A 23419-nucleotide genomic window follows, 5' to 3' on the forward strand; every position below is an offset into this window, starting at 1 on the left:
GTAACCCTTCTGGGGGAGAGAAAAGGACAGAAAAGAGTAAGCATTGGGGGGCCATGGGGGAGTCAGACGATGAATTGTTAGATGACATCTTTACGAGAAGTCCGCCCCCTTATAATGAGGGAGCCCGACCTTCCAGTACAGGAGAGAATCCCCAGCGTCCATCTATTAAGGAGGAGGACAGATCCCTATGTAGGGGGGGAGGGGACCAGGTATTGCCCTATTTTGAGAAGCCCGAACCCCCGGAGGTGAGGACTATATATCCTAGAATGCCCGTGAGCCCGGAAGAAAAATATTCCCGTGAAAAGCTCTTTTACCCCAGACCTCTGTATGAAAACGAAGAAAAGCCAGTAAGTTCAGGAGTACCCTTTTTGCAGCCTCCATATGGGGAAGAGCGTAGGTCATTTGGCACAGGAACTTTGTTCCCAAAACCAAATTATGGCGGAGGACCAAGTGAAACGCATCCTACTGCCCCGAGTCTTACCCCTCACCTGACCCCACAGATGATACCTGACCGGACATTAGGAAGAGTACTAGATGAAAGGGAGCAAGAAGTCCTAGCTAGACAGAGGACAGAAATAATTCAGAAGATCTCCCAGTTAAATACCAGTCCTGAAGCTTTGACTATTCCGGTAACGATCGGACCAGTAGTCCCGTTGTATGGGAATAGTCAAGGAAGTTCGAACCCTCCAGTTATGAACCCGATAATGGCTCCGCCGAGGCAAGAGCCCCTACTGATAGACGATCAGTCCAGTGAGTGCGAGTCCGAAGTGGTGTTCTTGGACCTACCAAACAAACAAGCAGGGAAGGGAGTGCAGAAGAGGCATAATCCTTTTGATACGAAGGAAATTAAATTAGAATCAGCAACGGGTACCAGGAGTGTCTCTTTGGTAACACCGGAAGAAATTGAAAATTGGAGTCGTGAATTAGAAAAGCAGGCTCCGCAAACGAAACCTTTAGACCTCTACAAGCTGAGGGTAGAAATAGAAGAATTAATGGCAGGAAATGTGGGATTGGACAGATTGAATACCTATTCTGAAGAAGAATTGCTGTTTATGTGTAAAAGCCTTACCCGGAGTACTAGGGTGCTCCACGAAAAACTGACCGACACTGCAGCTAGTATGGGGATAGATATATCCAGATCGAAGCCCTTGCAGAAACCATACCGAGCTGAGTTCTCCGACAAGGATTTAGAGAACTTGAATGTGTCAGGGAGGAAGTTGCAGATTAAAGAGTTGCTTGCAGTTTTGCAAAAATGGGGAGACGTGGAAAGGTGGAAAACGAGGTGGGCACATAAGAAAGATGAGGCCCGATCGAGACAAGCTACCCCTGAGTTCCCTCTGAGAGAAGTAGACAAGCCCGAAACATTATGCCCCATGCGTGAAGTACCAGGTGGGAGGTATGTGCACGTTCCATGGTCCAGACAGGATATTGTGTCCTTTACTAACGATTTTCCGAAACTGCGCGAGAAGCCAGTTGAATGGTACCGGCAAGTGGAAAGGTTCGTAAAGGTGCAGAAATGCCTGTGGAAAGACCTGGATGGGTTTTTCGACATTGTGGTCCCGGTCGATCTATGGACCGAGTGTAAAATAGCCATAGCCTGGCCTAGTGAGGAGTACACAAGAGATAAAGAAACAGGGGAACCTTCGAAGGAAGTCATGAGGAAGTATGAGCAGGTAATTCAGCACTTGAAAGAAAAGGTGCCAGCAAAGGAAACTGATTGGACCAGGATAGATAGAACAACGCAGGAAAGAGAGGAGACAGTGCACTCCTATTATGAAAGGCTGTTGCAGGTGTTTAAAACATACAGTGGTATAGATAACATCGAGATGAAGGACATGACGCATTTCATTTACAGGTTTGTAAACGGTTTAAGACCTGAAATTTGTCAGTGGATAAAAGATAACAAAATCTGTTGGCACTCCAAAAAGGTAGACGAGGTCCTGCGGTACACAAAGTACTGCGAGGACGAGATGGCAGAAAAGAAAAAAGCTCTGAAGGAGAAAGTGATGTGGGCTCAGGTGAAGCTCGCAGAACAGCAGGAAAAGCAGTTGAGTAACATGGTCAAAAATGCTAAGAACGAAGGTCCTGGGGGTGGGGGAGGAAGTAAGCCCCGGCCCAGAATGAGCAGGGAGGAGGCTATGAAGAAATTTCCCTGCCATCAGTGCGGCGAAATTGGACACTGGCGTAACGAGTGTCCTTACTTGCCCGATGATAACCCCAAACCACCTGATTTAACTCCACAGACGCAGAAACAAAGACCAAGAAAGACTCAACCACAGGTAAAGACAGTGCAGGTGCCTCGCGCACCAAAGCAGGTATACAAGGGAAAACAAGCAGAGGGAGATGAGATAGAAGTCTGGGAAAGCAATGAGAACAGAAATGCAGCAACTTCGCAGTATCTATTAAATGATACCTTCCTTTGTGATGACCAGTACTGACGGGGCCTGAGAGGGGAGGACGAGGAGTGCGTACTTGGCGCCTCCTTGCCGGTAGACCAGTCGGGACCATACATTGAAGGAAAGGTTGACGGAAATGATGTCACCTTTCTGTTGGACACTGGTGCTACCCGTTCTACTGTGAGAACAGTGGACGTTCCAAACCTACCCCTCTCGGGAGAAGCCATCCAAGTAGTGGGTGTATCTAATCAATTGATTAGTACTCCTGTTACTAAGCCCATGGAGATCTCAATTGGAAACTTTAAGGAAATGCATAGATTTGTCGTTTGCGACACCAGTCCAGTGAACTTGCTGGGACGTGATTTGCTGTGCAAAATGAACTGTACCATCTTTTGCACACCAAAGGGTGTTGAAATTCAGACCCCAGATGAAGACGGCATTTATAAAATAATGTTAGTCCGCCCTGACTCGGAAATTAAACGAATGACCATGCAGGATTTACCCAAAGAACTCCAAGAAGCAGTGAAGCCAGAGGTGTGGGACTTTACTGGGAAAGATGTAGGGTTAATGAAAAATGTGGACCCCATACAGATAGCCATCAAGGACAATGCAGTATACCCCAATACTAAACCCTACAGAATGAATGCAGAAGTGAAAGCTGGTGTTACTCTGGAAATACAGAAATTGCTAGAAGGAAACATCATACAGGAAGTAATGAGTAGCCCATGTAACTCCCCGATTATGGGCATTAAAAAGCCTAGTGGCAAGTACAGAGTAGTGCAGGATCTACGAAAAATCAACAAGATAGTAGTCCCCTGCTGCCCTATTGTCCCGAATCCAGCAGTGATTCTGTATCAGATTCCCTGGGATGCTGAATGGTTCACTGTGATAGGCCTGTGTCATGCATTCTTTTCCATTCCCTTGCATCCAGATAGCAAATTTCTTTTCTCATTTGCCTTCGAAGGTCACGTGTATTGCTGAAACCGGGTCCCTCAAGGGTATACAGAGAGCCCCTCTATCTTTAATCAGATCTTGAAAAAATGTTTGGAAACTTTGGTCTTACCTGGGAACTCTGTCTTAGTGCAATACATAGACGACCTCTTGGTGGCGTCTAAAAGTCATAAGGATTGTGTGATTGACACCATTGCCCTACTGAATCACCTGTGTGAGAAGGGACATAAAGTGGCCCCTGACAAGTTACAGTTCTGTGCAAAATCGGTGAAATATCTGGGGCACCAGATAGAAAAAGGTGTCAGAAAAGTGACATCGGAAAGAGTGAGAATAATTCAAAAGATGCAGTTGCCCCGTACTCAGAAAGAGATCAGAATGTTCCTGGGTGTGATAGGATACTGCAGGCAGTGGATTCTGGGATTTGCAGTCCTAGCTAGGCCCTTGATAAAAATGACCAAGAGAGGAACTCCAGATGTTGTAGAATGGGATGATGAAAGCTTAACAGCCTTCACGAAACTGCGAGATTGTCTGTGTACAGCCCCTGCATTGGGAATGCCAGACTATTCCAAAGAATTTGCCCTGTTCTGTGACACTCGCGATAATTGCGCGTTGTCTGTCCTAACTCAAGAACATGGCACAACCAGAAGGCCTGTGGCATATTTCTCTGCCACCCTGGATCCAGTGGCTGCTGGATTACCAGGTTGTTTGAAAGCAGTAGCTGCTACCTGTGCCAGTTTAGAGCAGAGTGAGTCAATTGTCATGGGACATCCGGTAACTGTGTATGTCCCACATGGAGTGGTAATTTTGTTGACCAGAACAAAAACTCAGTATCTCACCCCTAGTCGGCTGACTAAATATGAGAGGATTCTTGTGGGTGCTGCAAATTTAAACATTGTTAGGTGCAGTATTCTGAACCCAGCCACCCTACTCCCCGACCCAAAGGATATGGAGGGGGGGTGGATGATGAACATGATTGCATAGACTTAACGGAATTCAACACCAAGCCACGCCCAGACATAAAAGAAGCGCCGTTGCCTGTGCATGATAAAGAACTTTTTGTGGATGGTTCGTGTCTAAGGCATGAACAAGGAGGCCTGAGTGCTGCCTATGCAGTAGTGTCCTTAGAGAAAATTGAGGAAGCAGGTTATCTATATCACATCAAGTCTGCACAAGTAGCCGAATTGATTGCTATGATAAAAGCTTGCCAAATTGGGAAGAACCTACGCATAACAGTGTATACTGACAGTCAGTACTGTTATGGGGTCGTGCATGACTTTGGCCAGTTGTGGCTACAGAGGGAGTTCCTGACTTCATCAGGTACCCCTATTCGAAATGGAAAGGTTGTTCAGGACCTTTTAGAGGCCATCCAGTTACCAAAGGAACTGGCAGTGGTAAAATGTGCTGCTCATAAGAAGAGCATGGACAAAGTATCACTGGGAAACGATTATGCTGATCGAGTGGCCCAATGGTGCGCAAGAGATCGGTATATCGTAAATCCAAAACGAGGGGGGCCAGGAACCAGCTGCCAGCTTACGGTGTTTGAAGAAGTACCTACATGGGATGAAGTGAAAGAGTGGCAGCAGGCGGCACCTTGGCAAGAAAGAGAGAAGTGGAAGGACGATGGGTGTAGACCAAGACGTGTGGATGGTGTCATTCTAGGTCCAACTGGTATGCCTGTGCTGCCTAGACACCTACTTAGCACAATGGCGAGGTTGATACATGAAGGATCACACATTGGTAGGGACGCCATGATTCTAGTGTTCCAACAGACTTGGTACAGTAAAAAGTTCAGGAAAGTAGCAGAGTCCCTCTGCCAGAGGTGCCTGTCATGTCAAAAGATGAACCCAGGGAAGAGGACTGTGGTGGAACTGGGGAAAATTGGGAGGTCTGGGGGTCCCTTTGTAAGGATACAGGTTGATTTCATCACCATGCCCCGTTGTGAAGGGAAGCGATATGTCCTTGTCATGGTCTGTTTATTTTCTAAGTGGGTGGAAGCTTTCCCTACTCCCCAAAATGACGCAAAAACAGTAGCTAAGTGTTTATTAAAAGAACTGATACCTAGGTTCGGGGTTCCAGTCACTATTGAATCAGATCAAGGCTCACATTTTCAGAATGCAGTGATCGACGAACTATGTAAGGCCTTTGGAATTTCACAAAAGCTTCACTGTGCCTACCGTCCAGAGGCTTCTGGAGTAGTGGAACAAATAAATGGAACTATCAAGAACAGACTAGCAAAACTGTGTGATGCAACGAAATTGACCTGGGTAAAGGCCCTGCCCCTGGTCCTGATGGGACTCAGAAGTATTCCTGATCGCAAGACAGGCCTAAGTCCCCATTAAATCATTATGGGAAGAGTGATGAGACAAGCATGGGTACCAGGAAGCAAACTGTTGAGTATTACTGATGATTTGGTGCTTGAATACTGCAAGAGATTGGGTGACCAAGTGCGTTCTATCTCTCGCCAGATCGGAGAAGACGCCATCCTCAATCCAACGACTCCTCTCCACAAACTGGTCCCGGGGGACTGGGTGAAGATAAAGAAGCATACTCGGAAGAGCTGCCTGGAGCCAAGGTGGGGAGAAAAACGTCAGGTGATTCTGGTTACTACCACAGCAGTCAAGTGTGCAGGGGTTCCGCGTTGGATACACACCAGCCACACCCAGAAGGTACCACCAGACGAGGTGCCTGAAGCAGAAGGACGTCCAGCAGAGGACTCTGCAGGAGCCAGACCGGAAGTAGCTGACGACGTACAGCCCAGTACCAGTCGAGCTGCAGAATCAGCAGACGTTGGCCCAAGGATAGTTGATGACGAACTACCAAGAGTCCAGCCTGCTGAAGGGGTCCAAGAAGCTGAGCCAGAAGTAGCTGAAGACGAGCTGCCAAGCATATGGCCAGAAGAGTGGATTCCATTGATTGACCTCACTGAAGACCCCATTCGAACAAGTGAGAGACTTTGGGAAGGTAGAGAGTGGACTAGAGAGGAAAAGCAAGGCACAGGCGAAGAACCTCAGAATCTTGAGATTCACATCAAAACTGAGGAAGGAGAAGGTCAGACAGGGACAGAGCACGTGATTGACACAGAACAAGTGAATAAGACTGAACAAGTGCCCGATGCTGAACAAGTGCCCGATACCGAACAAGTGAAGGATACAGAGCAAGTGTTCGATACACCTCCACTGACTCCTGATATCGGGAAGGGACAGACTAGACATAGTGTAATAGTTCGAGCAGAAGAAAGTCCAGAGATCGAAGTGCTTGAACAGGATCAGATAGAATTAGAAGAACGTGTTCAGGAAACAGAGTCAGAGACACTTGAAGAGCAAACACACAATTTACCTAAACAAGGCCAGATTAGTAACCAGGCAGAAGAAACATATGCTAGCCCTGGAATTAGTCAGATAGAAGAAGAAGAAACTGAAGCAGAATTGCCCCAAGCTAATGAAAATAAGAGGGCAAGAGAAGAAAACGAAGTCCAAGTACCAACCAAAAGACTTAAGAAAAGAAAGCATCTTGAACCTAGATACATAAAGAAATTGAGACTGAGAATAAAAACAGTAGAAGAAAAACGTGCAGAAGAAAGGAGAAGTGCTCGCATAGCAGAACAACCAGAAGACACTTCCAAAAGAAGGAGTGATCGGATAAAGAGACAAAACAAAAAGTACAAGTCACCTGAATGGACACTTGTGTTAGAAGAACTTGAAGATCTCGATATCACTGACGTAAGCGACAGAGAGCCCGTCCCTGAGTACTCTGACGAAGAAGAAGACGAGCCACCGTGAATTTGCACAAAGTAAGATACTCGTGTAAAGTCACAAAGAGGGGTCGAGAAACTTCTTCTGAAGCCAAAATGTCTGATTCAAACGTGAATGGTAGACCTAGTCGCAGCAGTTGCAAAACTTGCTGCAAGGTATGTGTCTGTAGTATAGTTGTCCTGATATTACTCTGGATAGGACTAACAATTTTCATTCCCTTTGCTGTAAGCAAAGATACTAATATTGTCCCTACTGAAATTGTAAATACTGACAGTGAAGAGCTGACAACACAGAGTGTAGCTAGACATGAGAGAGCACTGAGACAAACAAAACAGAACTTAGAAGCATCAGATGAGGGAGAACTACATTATCATGGAATTAAAAACAGGACACGCTTAAATGTTTTCGCAAACTTATTAATACACTATGTAGAGACTATGGAAATTGAAGATTGCTATGTCTGCATGAAGCTACCTACTTCTGTGGCTGAAGGCGTGACATACCATCACTTGCCATTGACATATGGAATCTCCTGTAGCATTTTAGCTAGTTTATTTTACAAAAGAGGACCGTTACAGTACTATTACTCTAATAATGACGTGATCTTTTCTGAACTTCCTATACGTGGGAACTTGAATCCTGTACATACCAAAAGTGACGTGATACGATATATGGGAGACTATTTCCTGACTATTGGTGATATTGACATAGGTGAAGCACACAGAGATAACTTGACTTGTTCTTTGCATGAGCAGGAAAAGATGTTCCTAAACATGGCAGAGAAAAGGAGAATTAAAATACAAAAGAAGGCTAATGACGAAAGTCAGAAAAAGCCAAGGTGGGCAGAGAACATGGAAGGCACCTCAACTGGTGGGGCGGGTCCTGCTCTGTTGCTGGATTTTGAAAAGAAAGGCAAGCTATGTCTTCACCGCGAGAAGACTAGCTATTATAATAACATTTTCATTGGTTCCAGTGAATGCGAACATAATTACAAGGTAATTGGAGGTTGGGGTTTCAAAAATGGGTCAGAGCCTGTGTTTCCTGGAATATATTATATATGTGGGGACAAGGCTTATTTCAAATTGCCGGATCACTGGTATGGAAGTTGCTATTTTGGCATTGTCTTCCCGAAAATATACCATGTGAATGGAGTCGCTGGAAGCAGTGAAAATACTAATGGCTTAGTGCGTAGTAAAAGAGAAAGTATAGGTGAAATTATGGGTAGTATTTTCAGTGCACTGATACCTGGAGTGGGAGTGGTTCTGAACACTCACAGAATTTGCAAATTGTCCACTATAGTGGATGTGTTGTCGACTGAGACAGCTCATGGATTTCTGCTGGTCAATACCGAAATGGTTGCGATCAGATCAATGGTTTTACAGAATCGACTTGCTTTTGATACCTTATTGGCGAAAGAGGGCGGAGTCTGCCGGATGTTGAAGGCGCAACATTGTTGCACTTATATTCCGGACAAAAGTGTGCAGCTCAAAAGATATGTGAGAAACATTACTAATTTGGCAAAAGAACTCAGACCACTCGAGGTTGATAGTGCCTGGAAGAGACTGGTAGATGGTCTCTCAAATGTAGGTCATTGGTTCGCTAGTATAGGTAAAGGCTTAATGTTTAAAGTACTGATGCCAATTGGAATTATAGGTCTCATCCTATTTTTCATATTTGTCTGTTGCAAATGCCGTAAGCACACCAGAAAGTATGAAGTGAATGCAAGAGGGGTGAAACGAAGTGTGGATGAGCTCGAATTGGAGGAAGTGAATAATCAGATCTATAAAAAGGTGAAAAATTCTCACCCTACCAAAACTGAAAGGGAGAAACTGGAGAAATTGCTGGAAGAGATAGAATTGTACAAAGTGTGAAAGAAAGTTGGCATCTGGTTCCATTAAATTTTGTGATGATAGTAAATATCATCAAAGAGGGGATTGATGAAGCAAAGCTTCGCATATTTTGCGACTTGCTGTATTCATGAACCTCGTTTATGTGTAACAAGGTAATAAGTGTACGTCTTACTAACGTTTATATTAAGTTTGAATAAGGATTAAGAAGCTTGCCTATGTGTATTCCTAATGAATTTAGTCCGTGTCCGTAAAATATGGCCGCCGCTTGTATTTAGTTACTGCGCATGCGTCAGTCACACTCACGTGTCCTGACGGGTCTGCAGAAGTGGAGGGAAATTTATGCGCATGCGTAATACATAGCCTTGCCAGTAACGTGGTACTGCTCGTGCCACTGCTCTTGTGCCTGTTATATGTAGCTAACATTTAGACTGCATAAGTATATTTTGTAGTGATAAGTTGAAAGTTCAAAACCAAATGATGTGTTTTCATAATGTTATTTCTATGTATTAATTTGTTCTCGCTTACTTTTCATGTACTGCGGGAAATGTGGGTCTGTCTGTACCGAGAGCCATCTTGGAGGTCCCTTCTGCGCATATGCGACTTTCCGGGGACCTGACAACTTTGGCTGATGGAACTTAGCCAGCTGGCAGTGATGGGCAAGATGCTCCTGAGAACTGACCTGAAAACCCAGGAAAACGGAGCCAGTTGTCCTAATTCGGCAACAATGTTAATTGTCACTCGTATTTCTGCACAGTTTCTCATGGGAACCCCAATCTTGCTAGGCGGTACCCAGATATGTAAATGAAGCATCCAAATAGTGTGTTATGATTGGTGTGTTACCCAAAGCCTACCTTAGGACCAATCGAAATTGGGGATTCTGACAATTTGCAACATTTGGGGGGTGGTGCCCTGTCCCAAAACAGTATATCTACCCTGGGTTCACCTAGGGAATTGTCCGACTTGTCTGGTTTAGCTGACCTGTCACTGACCCATCGTACTCAATAGGTGACTGAAGATACAGAGCGCTGCGGAGCACTCTGTCCGAAATTGACCATAGACTAAGGTTCTACTGAACCTTAAAGTGCTGGCGGAGCACTTTGCTGGGAGTTCACTGACCCAATCGGGGTCTTGATCGATAGCTGCAGAGAGGGTGGAGCGCAGGCGTTGCTTCCAAACTGCGGGTGCGGTCCTGTCCTGAGCGGTCCTGTCCTGAGGGTTTGCTGTCCTGTCCTGAGGTCCTGTCCTGATTCCTAATCTGAGGGTATCCTGTCCTGTCCTGGGTGTCCATTCTGCACCTGATGTCCTTTGAGGGGTATCCTTCCTTGAGGGTTTCCTGTCCTTAACTGACCCGTGGCCAGGGTTTGGTTTCCACACCAGTCTAGGTAAATACTGCTCTAAGTTCTTTAAACTTGCACCTTTCTATATTTCAGTCTTTTGCTTCAATAAAGACACATCTTTGCACATGTTGATTTTTCCATGCTTTTGCCGCAAACTATTGAATCATAAAGTTAAAGTACATATATTCTTAAATTGTTCCTATGCTATCCTACCTCTTGGAAATCATATTTTGCATTGCAGTTTGTCATTTTCTGATATGGTCTAGAACGGCCTTACTTAAACTGTCTGAAAACTCATTGCCTTGAATACATAGCATTTTCTCTTTATCTCATAATTGCATTTAAATGGTTACCCTGACTTTATTTCTCTATAGTTATGTACTTTTCATTATCTTGGTTATTGATTGCCTTATTCTTGTAAGTCTAATGCTTGATGATAACGAACTTTAGATAAACATTTTAAAACTTCCAGTTGTCCGTGGTCATTTACAACAGTATTGAATGTCATTTGAAATTGCATTTGCTGCCTTTCCTTTTACAGCTAGGCCCCTGATCCATTGAAGTCATAGGTACCCGTGTCGGTGGATGGTAAGTCGGGTACACTAAGTAATAACAGTAGGGAACACACACAATTGGTAGCAGCCCGTGAAGTCGCCCTGTCAATGAATAGTGTGAATTGAAAGTATATGGGCCCTGAAGCCGGAAACGGCGGAATCATTGGCTGGGTGACCTCGCGCGCTCTATCAATTTTTATTTTGTCTGTTGCAAATGCCGTAAGCACACCAGAAAGTATGAAGTGAATGCAAGAGGGGTGAAACGAAGTGTGGATGAGCTCGAATTGGAGGAAGTGAATAATCAGATATTATTATATATATTATTTTATTATTTTATAAAATAATAATAACATAATACATAATAACATAATACAACAACAGGGCAAACCCAAAATTGGCTAAGCTACATTGTGTCTAACACTAATAAAAGATACCTTATTTACAATAAAATGTTCAGTGGAGTTCGTTTTTTTCTAGAACGAAAAGCTTCTTCTAGGAAACTGGCAACACTAAAAGTAATGTAAATATTGCCCAACATCTGGAGGTAAATTAAAGCAGATCTAACTTGAATAAAACCCGCCTCCCTCAGCACAGGTAATAGATATTTTTTCCTAGCAGCAGTATAAAACCCACAAAACATCGTAAAATGCATGGTATCCTGCTCAGAGAATTTATCACAGTCACAAGGGGGTGCATCTTTCGAATGGTTCCATAATGGGTAATAACCTAGAGAAAATTGAATCAGATTAAACCTGAATCTCGTTAATAAAAATCTATGAAGGGGTCTTGTAACAAAATTCAGGTATGGTTCCAGGGTTGGGGTAGTGATTAACATAGCGTGAGCTCTTATAGATGGTTTCATTATTTCCCTCCCCTCTCTATTAAGGCGGGCCCTATCTGTAAAATGGACTTTAATCCACTTTACGTCCTCTCTCTTAATGTTATGAGGAGATAAAAAAAGTTCCACTCTACCTAAGGCTGAAAATGTGTTTTTTAAGAACTTCAACCAAGGTATTTTCATGGCATGGTCCAAAGACATGACGTCCTCCAGAATAAGATGGTTTAAAGTTAATTCTGGATTCAGCCATGTCCTTGCCCAAAGTAAAAGAGGTGCCAGATTCAGCTTGTCTGTAATATAACCCAGGCCTACTTCCTCATGAATAGAGAACGTAGGGGTCGATTTTGGAACTGAGAGCAATAGTCTAATTAACCTATTTTCTACCCTTTGGATTTTATCTTGAGTAACGTAGCCCCACAGGGCGGCCCCATAGGTGGCAATGGGAATACACTTGGTGTTATAGAGCTTCAAAAGTGCTTCCATTGGCCTGCCCCCCAACCTTTTGGTAAAACCCAACATTGGTGTTGTCACGACTAGACTATAGAAATGCAATCCTCTCGGTAATAGCCAAAACTCGCCTTGCTCCTCTGAAAACAACCCTCAACGCGGCCCTCAGAATGGTCACTGGAATAAAGAAATTTGATCACATTTCTCCGGCACTAAAAGAACTCAAGTGGCTACCATTAGAAATGCGGGCAAACTTTAGAACAGCCTTCCTCACCCACAACGCCCTTCACACAGACAAACCTGAATATCTGGCATCCAAACTCAAAAAAGCGGGTCAGAACAGGACTCTCAGAAGCTCTAACACCCTACTTCTTATCCCGCTAAAAGCACGAAAACAAAAAACTGCGGTCAGGTCCTTTGCCGGAAATGCTCCCAAAATATGGAACTCTATCCCCCCCACATCAGAACTATTCCTTCCTTCCCTAAATTCCAAAGCCAGCTCAACATCCTTTTTCTCGACCGCTCCCTATCGAACAGATAGGAACAGCTCGGAGTCTTTAAAACGCCACTGCTCTCCTCTACGATGCAGTTTGTCAAGACCTTTTTCTTGGAACTCGTCAGCACCCTCTCTACTACGACTCGTACCCTGAATGACTTGCTGACTGTATTATATTTGCTTTCTTTTGCACTGCTCTCTACTTGTTGTGAAGCGCTGCGATACCTTCCGGTCAGGCTAGCGCTATATAAAACTTCTTAAATAAATAAATAAAGTTGTTATCTCCTTATGATTCACCTTCTCATTCAGGACTAACATCTGATCCTTGGGCAGAAATTGAAAAGGAAAGATGAACCTCCAATTAAAGTTTCCTTCGCCTTCCAGAGAACGATAGTGAACATCTGTACGCTGGCTGTTGTCCTCCAGGCCATCCAACCATCTAAGACAAAAAGAGTATGCTTGTTAAGCTAACATACAAACAAACATTTTGCAGCTGAAAAATCCAGTGAAAATTACAGATTACAGCACATTTATTTAGAATAATGTGTCATCTCAAGTGTAAACAGCAATTAATATATTGCACATCTGATGATGATGATGATGATAAGTATCTGTAAAGTGAAAACAGCTACCTAATAATGAGTATTCTGGTGCTAGAGCTGAGAGAACAAAATTAAGTTACTTTATTTTGGTAACTCTGGTGGATACTCTATCTACCTACAGATTATTCATCTTGTGAATATTCCCCAGTTGCCAGAATGGATCAGGAAAGTTTAAAGCAGTACTCCTGTACCCAAGTAGGTGGCCAGTGCAGCTTCGTGCCATTGGTGTTCCCCTCAGGACGTGACGTACAAGTTACTTACCTTCGGTAATGATACATCTGTAAGAAACATTAGTCAGTTAGATTCATTACCTTAGAATAACCCCCAGGCGTCAGACTGGATCCGGAAAATTTTGCGTAGCAGTACCCCTGCGCGTCGGTAGGCGTCGTCTGTGGCTCCGCGTCCGTCGTCGGCGTTGTTGGCGCCAGAATGACGTTGTCGGAGTACTTAGACGCCGCCCTCGCGCGCTGTCGTCAGTTCTTATACACAGCTTTTCTGCGCCAGAAATGCAGAGCCATGATAAAAACCGACACTGGTGCCATGAAACTAGGGCCCTCAAAGGGATGAACCTTAACCCTAGATCTCAGTTTGCAGAACAGGGAGGATGGGTGGGGCGGTAAGGAATCTAACTAACTAATGTTTCTTACGGATATATCGTTACCGAAGGTAAGTAACTTGTTCATCTGAAAGAAGCACGTTAGTTAGATTCCTTACCTTAGAATAGATACCCCAGCAATACCAACCCCGGTGGTGGGTCTGCAAACCAAGATCACACCAGAAAGTCCTGGAGAACGGAACGGCCAAAGAAGCCATCTCTCCGGACTTGGCTGTCCAGGTAGTGGTGTTTAGCTAACGTGTGCAGCGAGGCCCACGTAGCTACCTGACAGATGCCCTGCAAGGGGTCTCCTCGACCCAGGGCAGTAGTAGCCGCCGTGACCCGAGTGCAATGGGCCCTCAGCCCAACAGGAGGCTTCTTTTTCACCAAGGAGTAGCAAACCTTGATGCACAAGATGACCCACCGAGAGATGGTTTGTTTGTGCACCGCCCGTCCCTTCTTCGCGCCCACGTAACCAACAAAGAGCTGGTCATCCACCCGGAACTGGCGTGTGCGGTCCAGATAGAAAGAGAGCGCACGTTTTGGGTCAAGACGGTGGAGCCTTTCTTTCTCTTTCGAGGGATGCGGAGACGGAAAGAAGGTGGGCAAGGTGATAGACTGCCCGATGTGGAAGGCTGTGACTACCTTGGGCAGGAAAGAGGGATGCTTTATTAAAACAACCTTATCCGGATGGACAGAAAGGAAAGTAGGTTTGAAAGAAAGAGCCTGGAGCTCACTCACTCTCCTGGCAGAGGTGATGGCAACCAGGAATGCAATCTTAAGAGTTAGAAGACGAAGAGGGCAATTGGGAAGTGGCTCAAAAGGAGCGCACATCAAAAAAGTCAGAACAAGGTTCAAGTCCCACTGAGGCATCACGAAAGGAACAGGAGGAAACATGTGAGTGATGCCCTTCAAGAATCTATTTTCAACCAGGGACTTCAAAAGAGAAGGCTGATCAGGAAGCCTTAAGCAGGCCAAAATGGCAGAGAGGTAGCCCTTGATAGTTGTGGTACTGAAAATTCTGGACTCGTGTAATAAACTTTGTCGTAGCATGACGATTTTTATATCAAAAGACCGAGAATGGCTAGTACACTATGTACAAGCATTTTCGTCATATTCCAGTTACGATTTCACCTCGAAATCATCATTTTCGTACTGAACCCTTGGCTTCCATTTTGTGAACGGCAGCCATTTTGTGGATTGCCCTTACAGTAGGCCCTCTCTGTGGCAGAATAAGTATTTAAGGACATAACCTTAACATGGGTTTGTGTTGACTCCTGCATGACCTGGCGAAAGCTGACTCCCTTGCCCAAGGCTGACCTCGTTGAGCCAGTTCCTTGTTAGGTAGCTGGTCAGATAGAGATCAAAGAGCAGGACATTGCAATGTTTATTGTACACGCACACACCACTTTATCTTGCCCCTATCTGTTCCTGTTCCTTCTTTATGGTCTATTTATGATGTGGGCTGAGGGGCTTTTCATTATGGGTCTTGTCCAGCTTGTCTAAAGAAGAATGTTTATTATGGGTTTGTTTGATGATTACTTTTGGGCTGGACAAACTGAAAAGTGGGTTTGTCATCATACAGTGTGTGCACGTCCTGGGAGTGACCAACAATAATGTACTGCAAAGAAAAATGTGTGCCTAGGGCATAATAAATGGTATAAAAGGTATGTGCTGAGACCATTCAGCAGACTGCCTCATTCAATTGCTAAGGCAGTTGGGTGACGTAGCCTCACTTAATTGTGTTTAATAAAGATGTCTTTTTCATATTTTCAGAGTCTGTGCCAAGTTCTTGTTATATTAGTAAGTATTCCCTGAGAGCGAAAATTACCAAGTTCTTCAGTTGGCGCCCTAACGCGGGGATCATCAGAGAAGTGACTTTCTGTGGGAGTGATCATGCCAGGAGACTGAAATAAACTGAGGAGGACAGAACAAGATTCTACTAAGACGGTACTCTGTGCACGGGGTTTCTGGAGATTCTTTGATTCTGCAGCCCAGTTTATTTCTACCTTCCTGATTTTTGATCCCCCACTCCTGACTGATAACCTTTTTGGCGTGAGTATTCTTATAAAGACCGTTAGGTCATGTAGAACTTGACAGTTAGAATCTGCATAACATTTTTGATTAGTAAAAGTAAGAGTTAAGTATAATAAGTGGGTCGCTTCCAGTCCTTTGTTCTTTGATTTTTGGATTTTGATTGGTTCTTTGTTTGATTTGTCCTTAGTTTTATTTGAATATTGCAATTTTCAAAAACCGAGGGTCTTGTATATTTACGAGTGTATCGATAGAGATAGCCCCTTGAAGTTTGAAGCTAGATTAGTGAGCTATAAGATGCCTGATCGTAGCGAATTTGGAGATTTGTGTTGGCCAACTTTGTATACGTTTGGATAAGCCGGCTTCCCCTAAGAGGGAAATCTAAATAGGTTTAGATTTATAAAAACATATTTCTTCTTTGGTGATTTTGTATCCCCAGGGAATTAAAATATGACATAATATGTGTTTCTTGTAAATATGACTTAGCTAGTATTTACAAATGGCTTTATTTTCGTCCTGAGTGTCGATTTGTGGGTTCAATGTGTTGTTTCAATGTCTATGTGGTTTTTCTCATTAGTGTAACTTCAGTAATAGCTATAGCACTGTATTGTGTGTCCTGAGTGTTTAAATCTTTTCTCTTTATGTCTGCAATGAGCTCAATGTGTTTGTAGGTTTCTTGATGTTTTCAGTCTGTTAAGTAAAATGTCAGATTAATTAATATTAAGTAGAAATTAAATAACACTCCAGCAATTTTCTATGTCACATGCTAAAAATCGCTATGTGTTGCTATTTAATTTACAGACTAAGCAAAAACGCATATGTGCAAACTGTTAAATGCTTAAAATAGATGTTAAAATTCACATGCACTAAGAATATGAAGGCCTCAAAAATAATTGTGTCTTTTGTAGCAAAACGAATTTGTAGGTTTTTTTACTTACATGCATTGTGTACATGTAAAAGGCAAACACTTTTTTAAAAAGTGAATTTTTTTCTTGCTAGATTTAAATGCATCTTTTTGCACGCGAATTTTTAAAAACTTGAAATGTCTGTTTTCAGTAAAACTAAAAGCGTGCTCAGGTTTCAGCACTCTTTCAGGTTTTCAGCCTTTCCTGCCTTAAGGAGGCAGATGTTGTTTTTCGAAGGCCATAAATAGCATTGGAACGTTTATTTAGCACAGTTGGATCTTTTTCATTTCAGAGTAGTGTTTAGAGGGTTACAAAAATAAGGTTCATCACTTTGTATCACTGGAAGACATCCAAATGGGGTTTCTTCTCTTTAAGCAATTTTTTTAAAGTATATTTTTGGTTCTTTTGCTAAATACTGATGGCCCTTTAAAAATGGCGCGAAAAATGTCATGATTTCAGTTAGGCTTTTTGTGCGTAGACTCATAAATGAATGCACCTAAAAATGATAGGCAAGGGATGCAGCTTACCTTTAAATGTGGAGTTATCATAAAAACAGATAATTGGTTTCATTGAACCAAAAATTATTAATTAAGGAAAAATTATTTGAGAAAAAATAAGTGTTTTTTAAAATCGTTTTTTGATATTTATAAAGCTTAATACTCATACTATGACCTCCTAGTATTAAAATTTGATTTAAATTATGTGTTACGGTGTAATTAGGTAATTTACATGTTGGTTTTCACTTGGCGCAGGCGTAAAAAAACTTATTTTTCCAAGGATTTACATGAGATATGACTAATGTCTATATCTGTAACGTGTAAAGAACATCCTGAGGATGATTAATATGTAAAACAATTATAGGATATTTATTTTTAAGTGCCCCAAAGATAAAAGTCGAAATTGAGTTAAATAGTTTTTTAACACCGATTCTTGTCATTTACCATAGATTGAAAGTGTCTCTGGCTTTCAGTAAATGCATACATTTGTGCATAATACCAACTTGTGGGTTGTTAGGTTGTTTTTCATAGCTCGCTGAGCCAATGTGCCCGGTGCAGAACTTTGTGTTTAATATCAGGGTTGAAGGTTCTAAATTTAGCAGGGCCCATTTCAGACGTTCATCAATGTTAGGTTGCTAAAATGAGTACCATTGTGTAGGGTGGTAGCAAACATTTGTTCTAAAAACTGGTATGTGTGAACCCTTCACAGTAAATGTAGTAGGCCTTCTGTCTCTGACATGTTGGCATTGTGACCTTTTAAATTCGAGCCTTGTCTCTGTGAAATGCAGAATAACATTGCTAAACAGGCCTCTGAAAGGTCGAATTTCTGGTTCAAAGTTAAAGACTTAGGGCCCGATGTAGGTAAATCCCATTTACCGATTTTGAAATACCGAATCTTACCGATTCGGTATTTTAAAATCGGTAAATGGGATGTAGGTCCCAACATCTGGATTCGTTACCGAATCCTTAACAATTCATTAATTACCGATTGGGTAAATACCGAATCGGTAATGCCCATTCTTTCCCATGGGCCTTGAAGCCCATAGGAATGATTAGGCATTACCGATTCGGTATTTACCCAATCGGTATTTAAGGAATTCACAAGGGTGCAGGGGGTGTCACTTTGACACCCTCTAGCACCCCCAAAACGGCCATGTGTGCAATGTGGCACACAGACATGCCCTAAGGGCACGTCTGTCTGTCACATGGCACATGTGTACATGCACAGATGTGCATGTACACAGGAATCGTTTTTTTACCATGGATTTGTATTCCATGGTAAAATACCGATTCTGTAAGCCATGTGCTGCCGGAACATAGGCTACCTACATCACATTTTCGGTAATTTTACCGATTCGTTATCATTACCGAATAGGTAAATTTACCGAGTCGGTAATATTTACCGAATCGGTAATGATAACGAATCGGTAAAATTACCGAAAATGTGCCCCTACATCTCCATGGCCCTTTACCGATCGGAAACGGCCGAAAATGGGTATTTTCGGCCGATTCTGATCGGTAAAGGGCTACCTACATCGGGCCCTTAATTCCAAAGGGAAATATAAATAGATGTTTCTTGAAAGGTTTCTTTAAAAGTCCCAACATCATGACATTTGTATTTTTGCTCTAAAAAATAATGTCTGCTAGTCGTTTTTATTTGACAGAAAACGAAGTGTTGCAAAAGTGTTAGACAAAAAATTAAGATGCAGCCTTTTACTAAAATTTTGAAGCCTACATGAATAAGTAAGAACGATTTGCCAATTAAGAAGTTTTTATCATAGAGATTGTGGCACAAGGCTAATTTTAGGTGTCAGGGAAAGGATTTTACCTCTAAAAAGTCAAAAGGGCTTCATGTTGCAAGGTGACTGGCAAGATGGTAACAGTTAAGTAATGGAAATTTATTTTTGTGTTTCTTAATGTGTATAATGTTTTGTCTTCTGATTAAAAGTTATAATTGAAATTAGCTTGTTGTCAGAAATGTCTCTCTTGTGTGTTGTGTATGTTTTTTTTTGTTGTTGCTTCTGCCTACAGACCATTCATGGATTATTCTGGGTGATTTAAAGCAGACAAGACACGTGAGTTTGGTTGGTTAGACAAAGATGTGTTTTTGCGCAACTCCTTTGAAAAAAAAAAAATGTCCATGCGTTTTTCATGTTTGTGTATTTTGATCTATCATGAATTGTTCTTGCTGGTTGTATTTGACAGCAGATACCCACTATTGGGGATCTACTGTCAAAAAGGAGGGTATCCTTACACAGTATTATGTGTCACCGCTCATTTATGTATGCTATCGTTTTACAGCGAGTATATCTGATGGCTTGACGTCCGTTTTGTGCGTTTTTGCATGTTTTATGTTGTATGTTGCTGCTTAAAAAATTATTACAAATTCACCCGTGTTGTTGTGACATGTATGACGATACGTGTCGCTGTCAACAGTTGGGTAAAATTTTCGCTGATACTAAAATTCACAGATATGATTTTTTCTTTTTTTCATATTGTGAACCAGACAGACAACACTTCACCAGTGTATGTCAAATTTGGCTATAAGTATTGAAGAAAAATAAACAGCAAATTGTGTCATTTGTAGTCACGATATTGCCCTCTCCTGTAAGGAACAGGCAGCCCTAAAATTATATATCCTGATTGGACGTAAGGATAAATTATAGATTTATGACTCTTGTACATGGTGACCTAATTTCTTTCACATTAGTCAGTTTTATTCTGCTTCCTAAGTGGCCTTCCTATGGCTCTGGACCGTAAAAGAAACCAGGTTTCATTTTTTGTCACATACCTGACTATCACCCAAGCACATCAGGCCTAGTTATTGGGGATTTTTAGCTGTGTCCTATTCTCTTTTCCGTATTCCTTTCACCAGTCAGCTTTTTATTATTATTAGCATATTGTTCAGGTTCACACTTTCAGATTGCAGTAATGTACCATGGACCCCCATCTTATGTATAATTCCCTTTTTGCATAACTAGACTGGTTTCTAAGAATTTTCTTTAGGCCTATTCTGATGTTTTTCCAGTCTGACTGTTGGACTGTTAGGACAAGCTTTCCACCTCAATAGGAGACACATTACGTTTTTTAAAATGACAACTTCAATGCCTATTCTAAAATTGGTTTTTAGTTCCTTTTTACTGCTTTAATTTTTGATGGACCAGATGTATTATTAATAATGGAAATACCAGGACTCTCTAGTTCTTGTCTTTTGTTTCCACATCTTGATAATTAGCTTTTGTATTGCATAGTCCCACCTGATGCACAATTATTATGATAATATGTATGTGATCCCGCTTTTAAGATGTTCTAGATGAGGATTTTAGGAACACTTATATGTATAATTGAGATAAAAAGTGTTTACCCAATTAGACGATGCCACTATGTGTGAGGACATCCATTCAGATAGAATTCCCATGTCGCTATGATGATGAAAGATATGCTCTCACACGGAAACCCAATTGAAGAGCCTAGAGGCACTGTTTTGCCTATTGCCTTTGTTTTTGTATTGCCTTTGAGAATGACAGTGTATTCCAACACAGAATTGTCCCATGGCGTGTGGCCACTCCTTTGAAGATCGCAGGCCACCTGTTTGCAGTCCCCTTGTTGTACAATGAACTGTTTAAAGCTTCGCACTTGCTTCATCAGAAGGCGTTCAAAATCAGAAGCTGGTTTTGCCACAGTCCCTTGAGATTTCAGTGCAAAAGAGCGCCTGTTATGTGCTGGTTAACCTCTGACAGTGTGCAGTCCCTTGAGCCCCTTGGCCTGAGTTTTGGCCACGCACCCCCCTTTTTTCCCTTGCTTCAACGGAAGTGCAGTGCACCGGAGGATCCAAGAGCGGCAAAAGGCACTCCATTCTGGTGCCCATGAAAGAGCAGCCTGAGCGTCCTCTGACACTGAATGATGAGTGTTGGAGTCTGAGAATGGTCCCCGGTCTGCACGAGATGATCTGTGCCCATTGATCAATGAAGCGCACAATATTTGTAGTGGCTGCCGCAGAGGAGAGATACGGTGCACTGCCTTGAGACATTGAGACTTTGTGAATGAGCTATGAGTGTTTGCCAGGAGGGCACTCCAACAGATACTGAACATCAAGAGCATGGGAGGCCTGAATCCAAAGGCCCATGCAACAACGGGAGCAGACTTGATTGGACAATAGAAGTCTGCCAGAGAGGCTTTTTGAACAGACTCTGGGCATAGTTGGTTTCACAAGAGGTTTCCGTGTGATTGTATAGACTAAGTGTTAGGAGAATGATTTTATTATTCAACTGGCATTATTTTTAAGTAGTATTCTGTTTAGTAAAAGCAGAATAAAGTCCATTTCCTGTGGAAGAGTATCCCCTTTTCACCTCAGAGCATTAATGAGGGTCACCACTGTTTCACTTGAACATATAATAAATTACAGAAAATGCATTGGAAAACCTACAATGTTACTAGATAATTTTAGGATCTACCTTTTGCTTAGGGTTGTGAAAAATTATGATTTCATTTGTATAAGCGGTCACTACTTTGTCTATATGTTCTTAATGACGTGTTTTCTAGTGTTTTTTAAACATGGCATTGTCTTTTATGGGTGGGATTGTTTTTGCTGCCCAATTCACATCTGTACCCACCTCCCAACCTATGTCTCTTCCTACTTCTACTTCTTTGCATTCTTTCCAGATTTTACCTGAACATGGACTAGTTAGAAGGTCAGAGTTTACTGATAATTCTTGTTGTAGTTTCTGCATCGACACCAGTTAGTAGTGAACATCACTAATTGTTGGGTGTGTGGTCTTGTACCACATACTACAGATAGAGGCATTCCCTATTTGGTCCTGCCATATATGGCCTTTGTGCTACTGCGTGTGTAAGGAGACCTGTCCCGAGAGAGTCGCTAAGTAATAGGATTATGCTTCAACAACATCTTGATGATTTAATAAATATAGACCTGGACTCAGACTAGCGTGAGTATAGGTTATTGCCTATGTAAGGGCAAAAGGAGCGTCTGTGGTACTGAAAATTCTGGACTCGTGTAATAAACTTTGTCGTAGCATGACGATTTTTATATCAAAAGACCGAGAATGGCTAGTACACTATGTACAAGCATTTTCGTCATATTCCAGTAACGATTTCACCTCGAAATCGTCATTTTCGTACTGAACCCTTGGCTTCCATTTTGTGAACGGCAGCCATTTTGTGGATTGCCCTTACAGTAGGCCCTCACTGTGGCAGAATAAGTATTTAAGGACATAACCTTAACATGGGTTTGTGTTGACTCCTGCATGACCTGGCGAAAGCTGACTCCCTTGCCCGAGGCTGACCTCGTTGAGCCAGTTCCTTGTTAGGCAGCTGGTCAGATAGAGATCAAAGAGCAGGACATTGCAATGTTTATTGTACACGCACACACCACTTTATCTTGCCCCTATCTGTTCCTGTTCCTTCTTTATGGTCTATTTATGATGTGGGCTGCGGGCCTTTTCATTATGGGTCTTGTCCAGCTTGTCTAAAGAAGAATGTTTATTATGGGTTTGTTTGATAATTAATTTTGGGCTGGACAAACTGAAAAGTGGGTTTGTCATCGTACAGTGTGTGCACGTCCTGGGAGTGACCAACAATAATGTACTGCAAAGAAAAATGTGTGCCTAGGGCATAATAAATGGTATAAAAGGTCTGTGCTGAGACCATTCAGCAGACTGCCTCATTCAATTGCTAAGGCAGTTGGGTGACATAGCCTCACTTAATTGTGTTTAATAAAGATGTCTTTTTCATATTTTCAGAGTCTGTGCCAAGTTCTTGTTATATTAGTAAGTATTCCCTGAGAGCGAAAATTACCAAGTTCTTCATAGTGCCCAGAGCAGAGCCCTGCTGGGCAAGAGAAAGAAGAAAGAGGAGAACCTCTGAAAGAGGGGCAGAAGGGGATCCACAGCCTATGCTGTGCACCTTGCCACAAATTTATTCCACCTGCATGCGTATACCGATTTTGTGGAGGGACGCCTGGCTGCCACAATCACATCACAGACTTCATGAGGCAAGTCAAATGGCCTCAACTGTCACCGCTCAATCTCCACGCATGGAGGTGGAGACTGGACAGGTTTGGGTAGAGAACCGTCCCCTGCTACTGCGACAGAAGGTCCTCCCGAAGAGGCAGACGAATCGGGGATCGACTGACATGCTGAGTAGCTC

General features: G+C 42.6%; 1 protein-coding gene across 3 annotated transcripts in view; it reads right to left on the bottom strand.

Moving 5' to 3' along the window:
- Positions 1 to 23419, bottom strand: part of LOC144792107 (myoferlin-like) — a 3514236-nt gene that overhangs the window by 394318 nt on the left and 3096499 nt on the right. For all 3 annotated transcript variants that reach the window (XM_078666976.1, XM_078666975.1, XM_078666977.1), the window contains one exon: positions 12919 to 13060. In XM_078666976.1, coding sequence (XP_078523102.1) covers positions 12919 to 13060 — 142 coding nt within the window. The remainder of the gene's footprint in view (positions 1 to 12918; positions 13061 to 23419) is intronic.

The sequence above is a fragment of the Lissotriton helveticus genome, chromosome 11 (genome assembly GCF_964261635.1).
Source record: "Lissotriton helveticus chromosome 11, aLisHel1.1, whole genome shotgun sequence".
In the NCBI taxonomy this organism is placed as follows: Eukaryota; Metazoa; Chordata; class Amphibia; order Caudata; family Salamandridae; genus Lissotriton; species Lissotriton helveticus.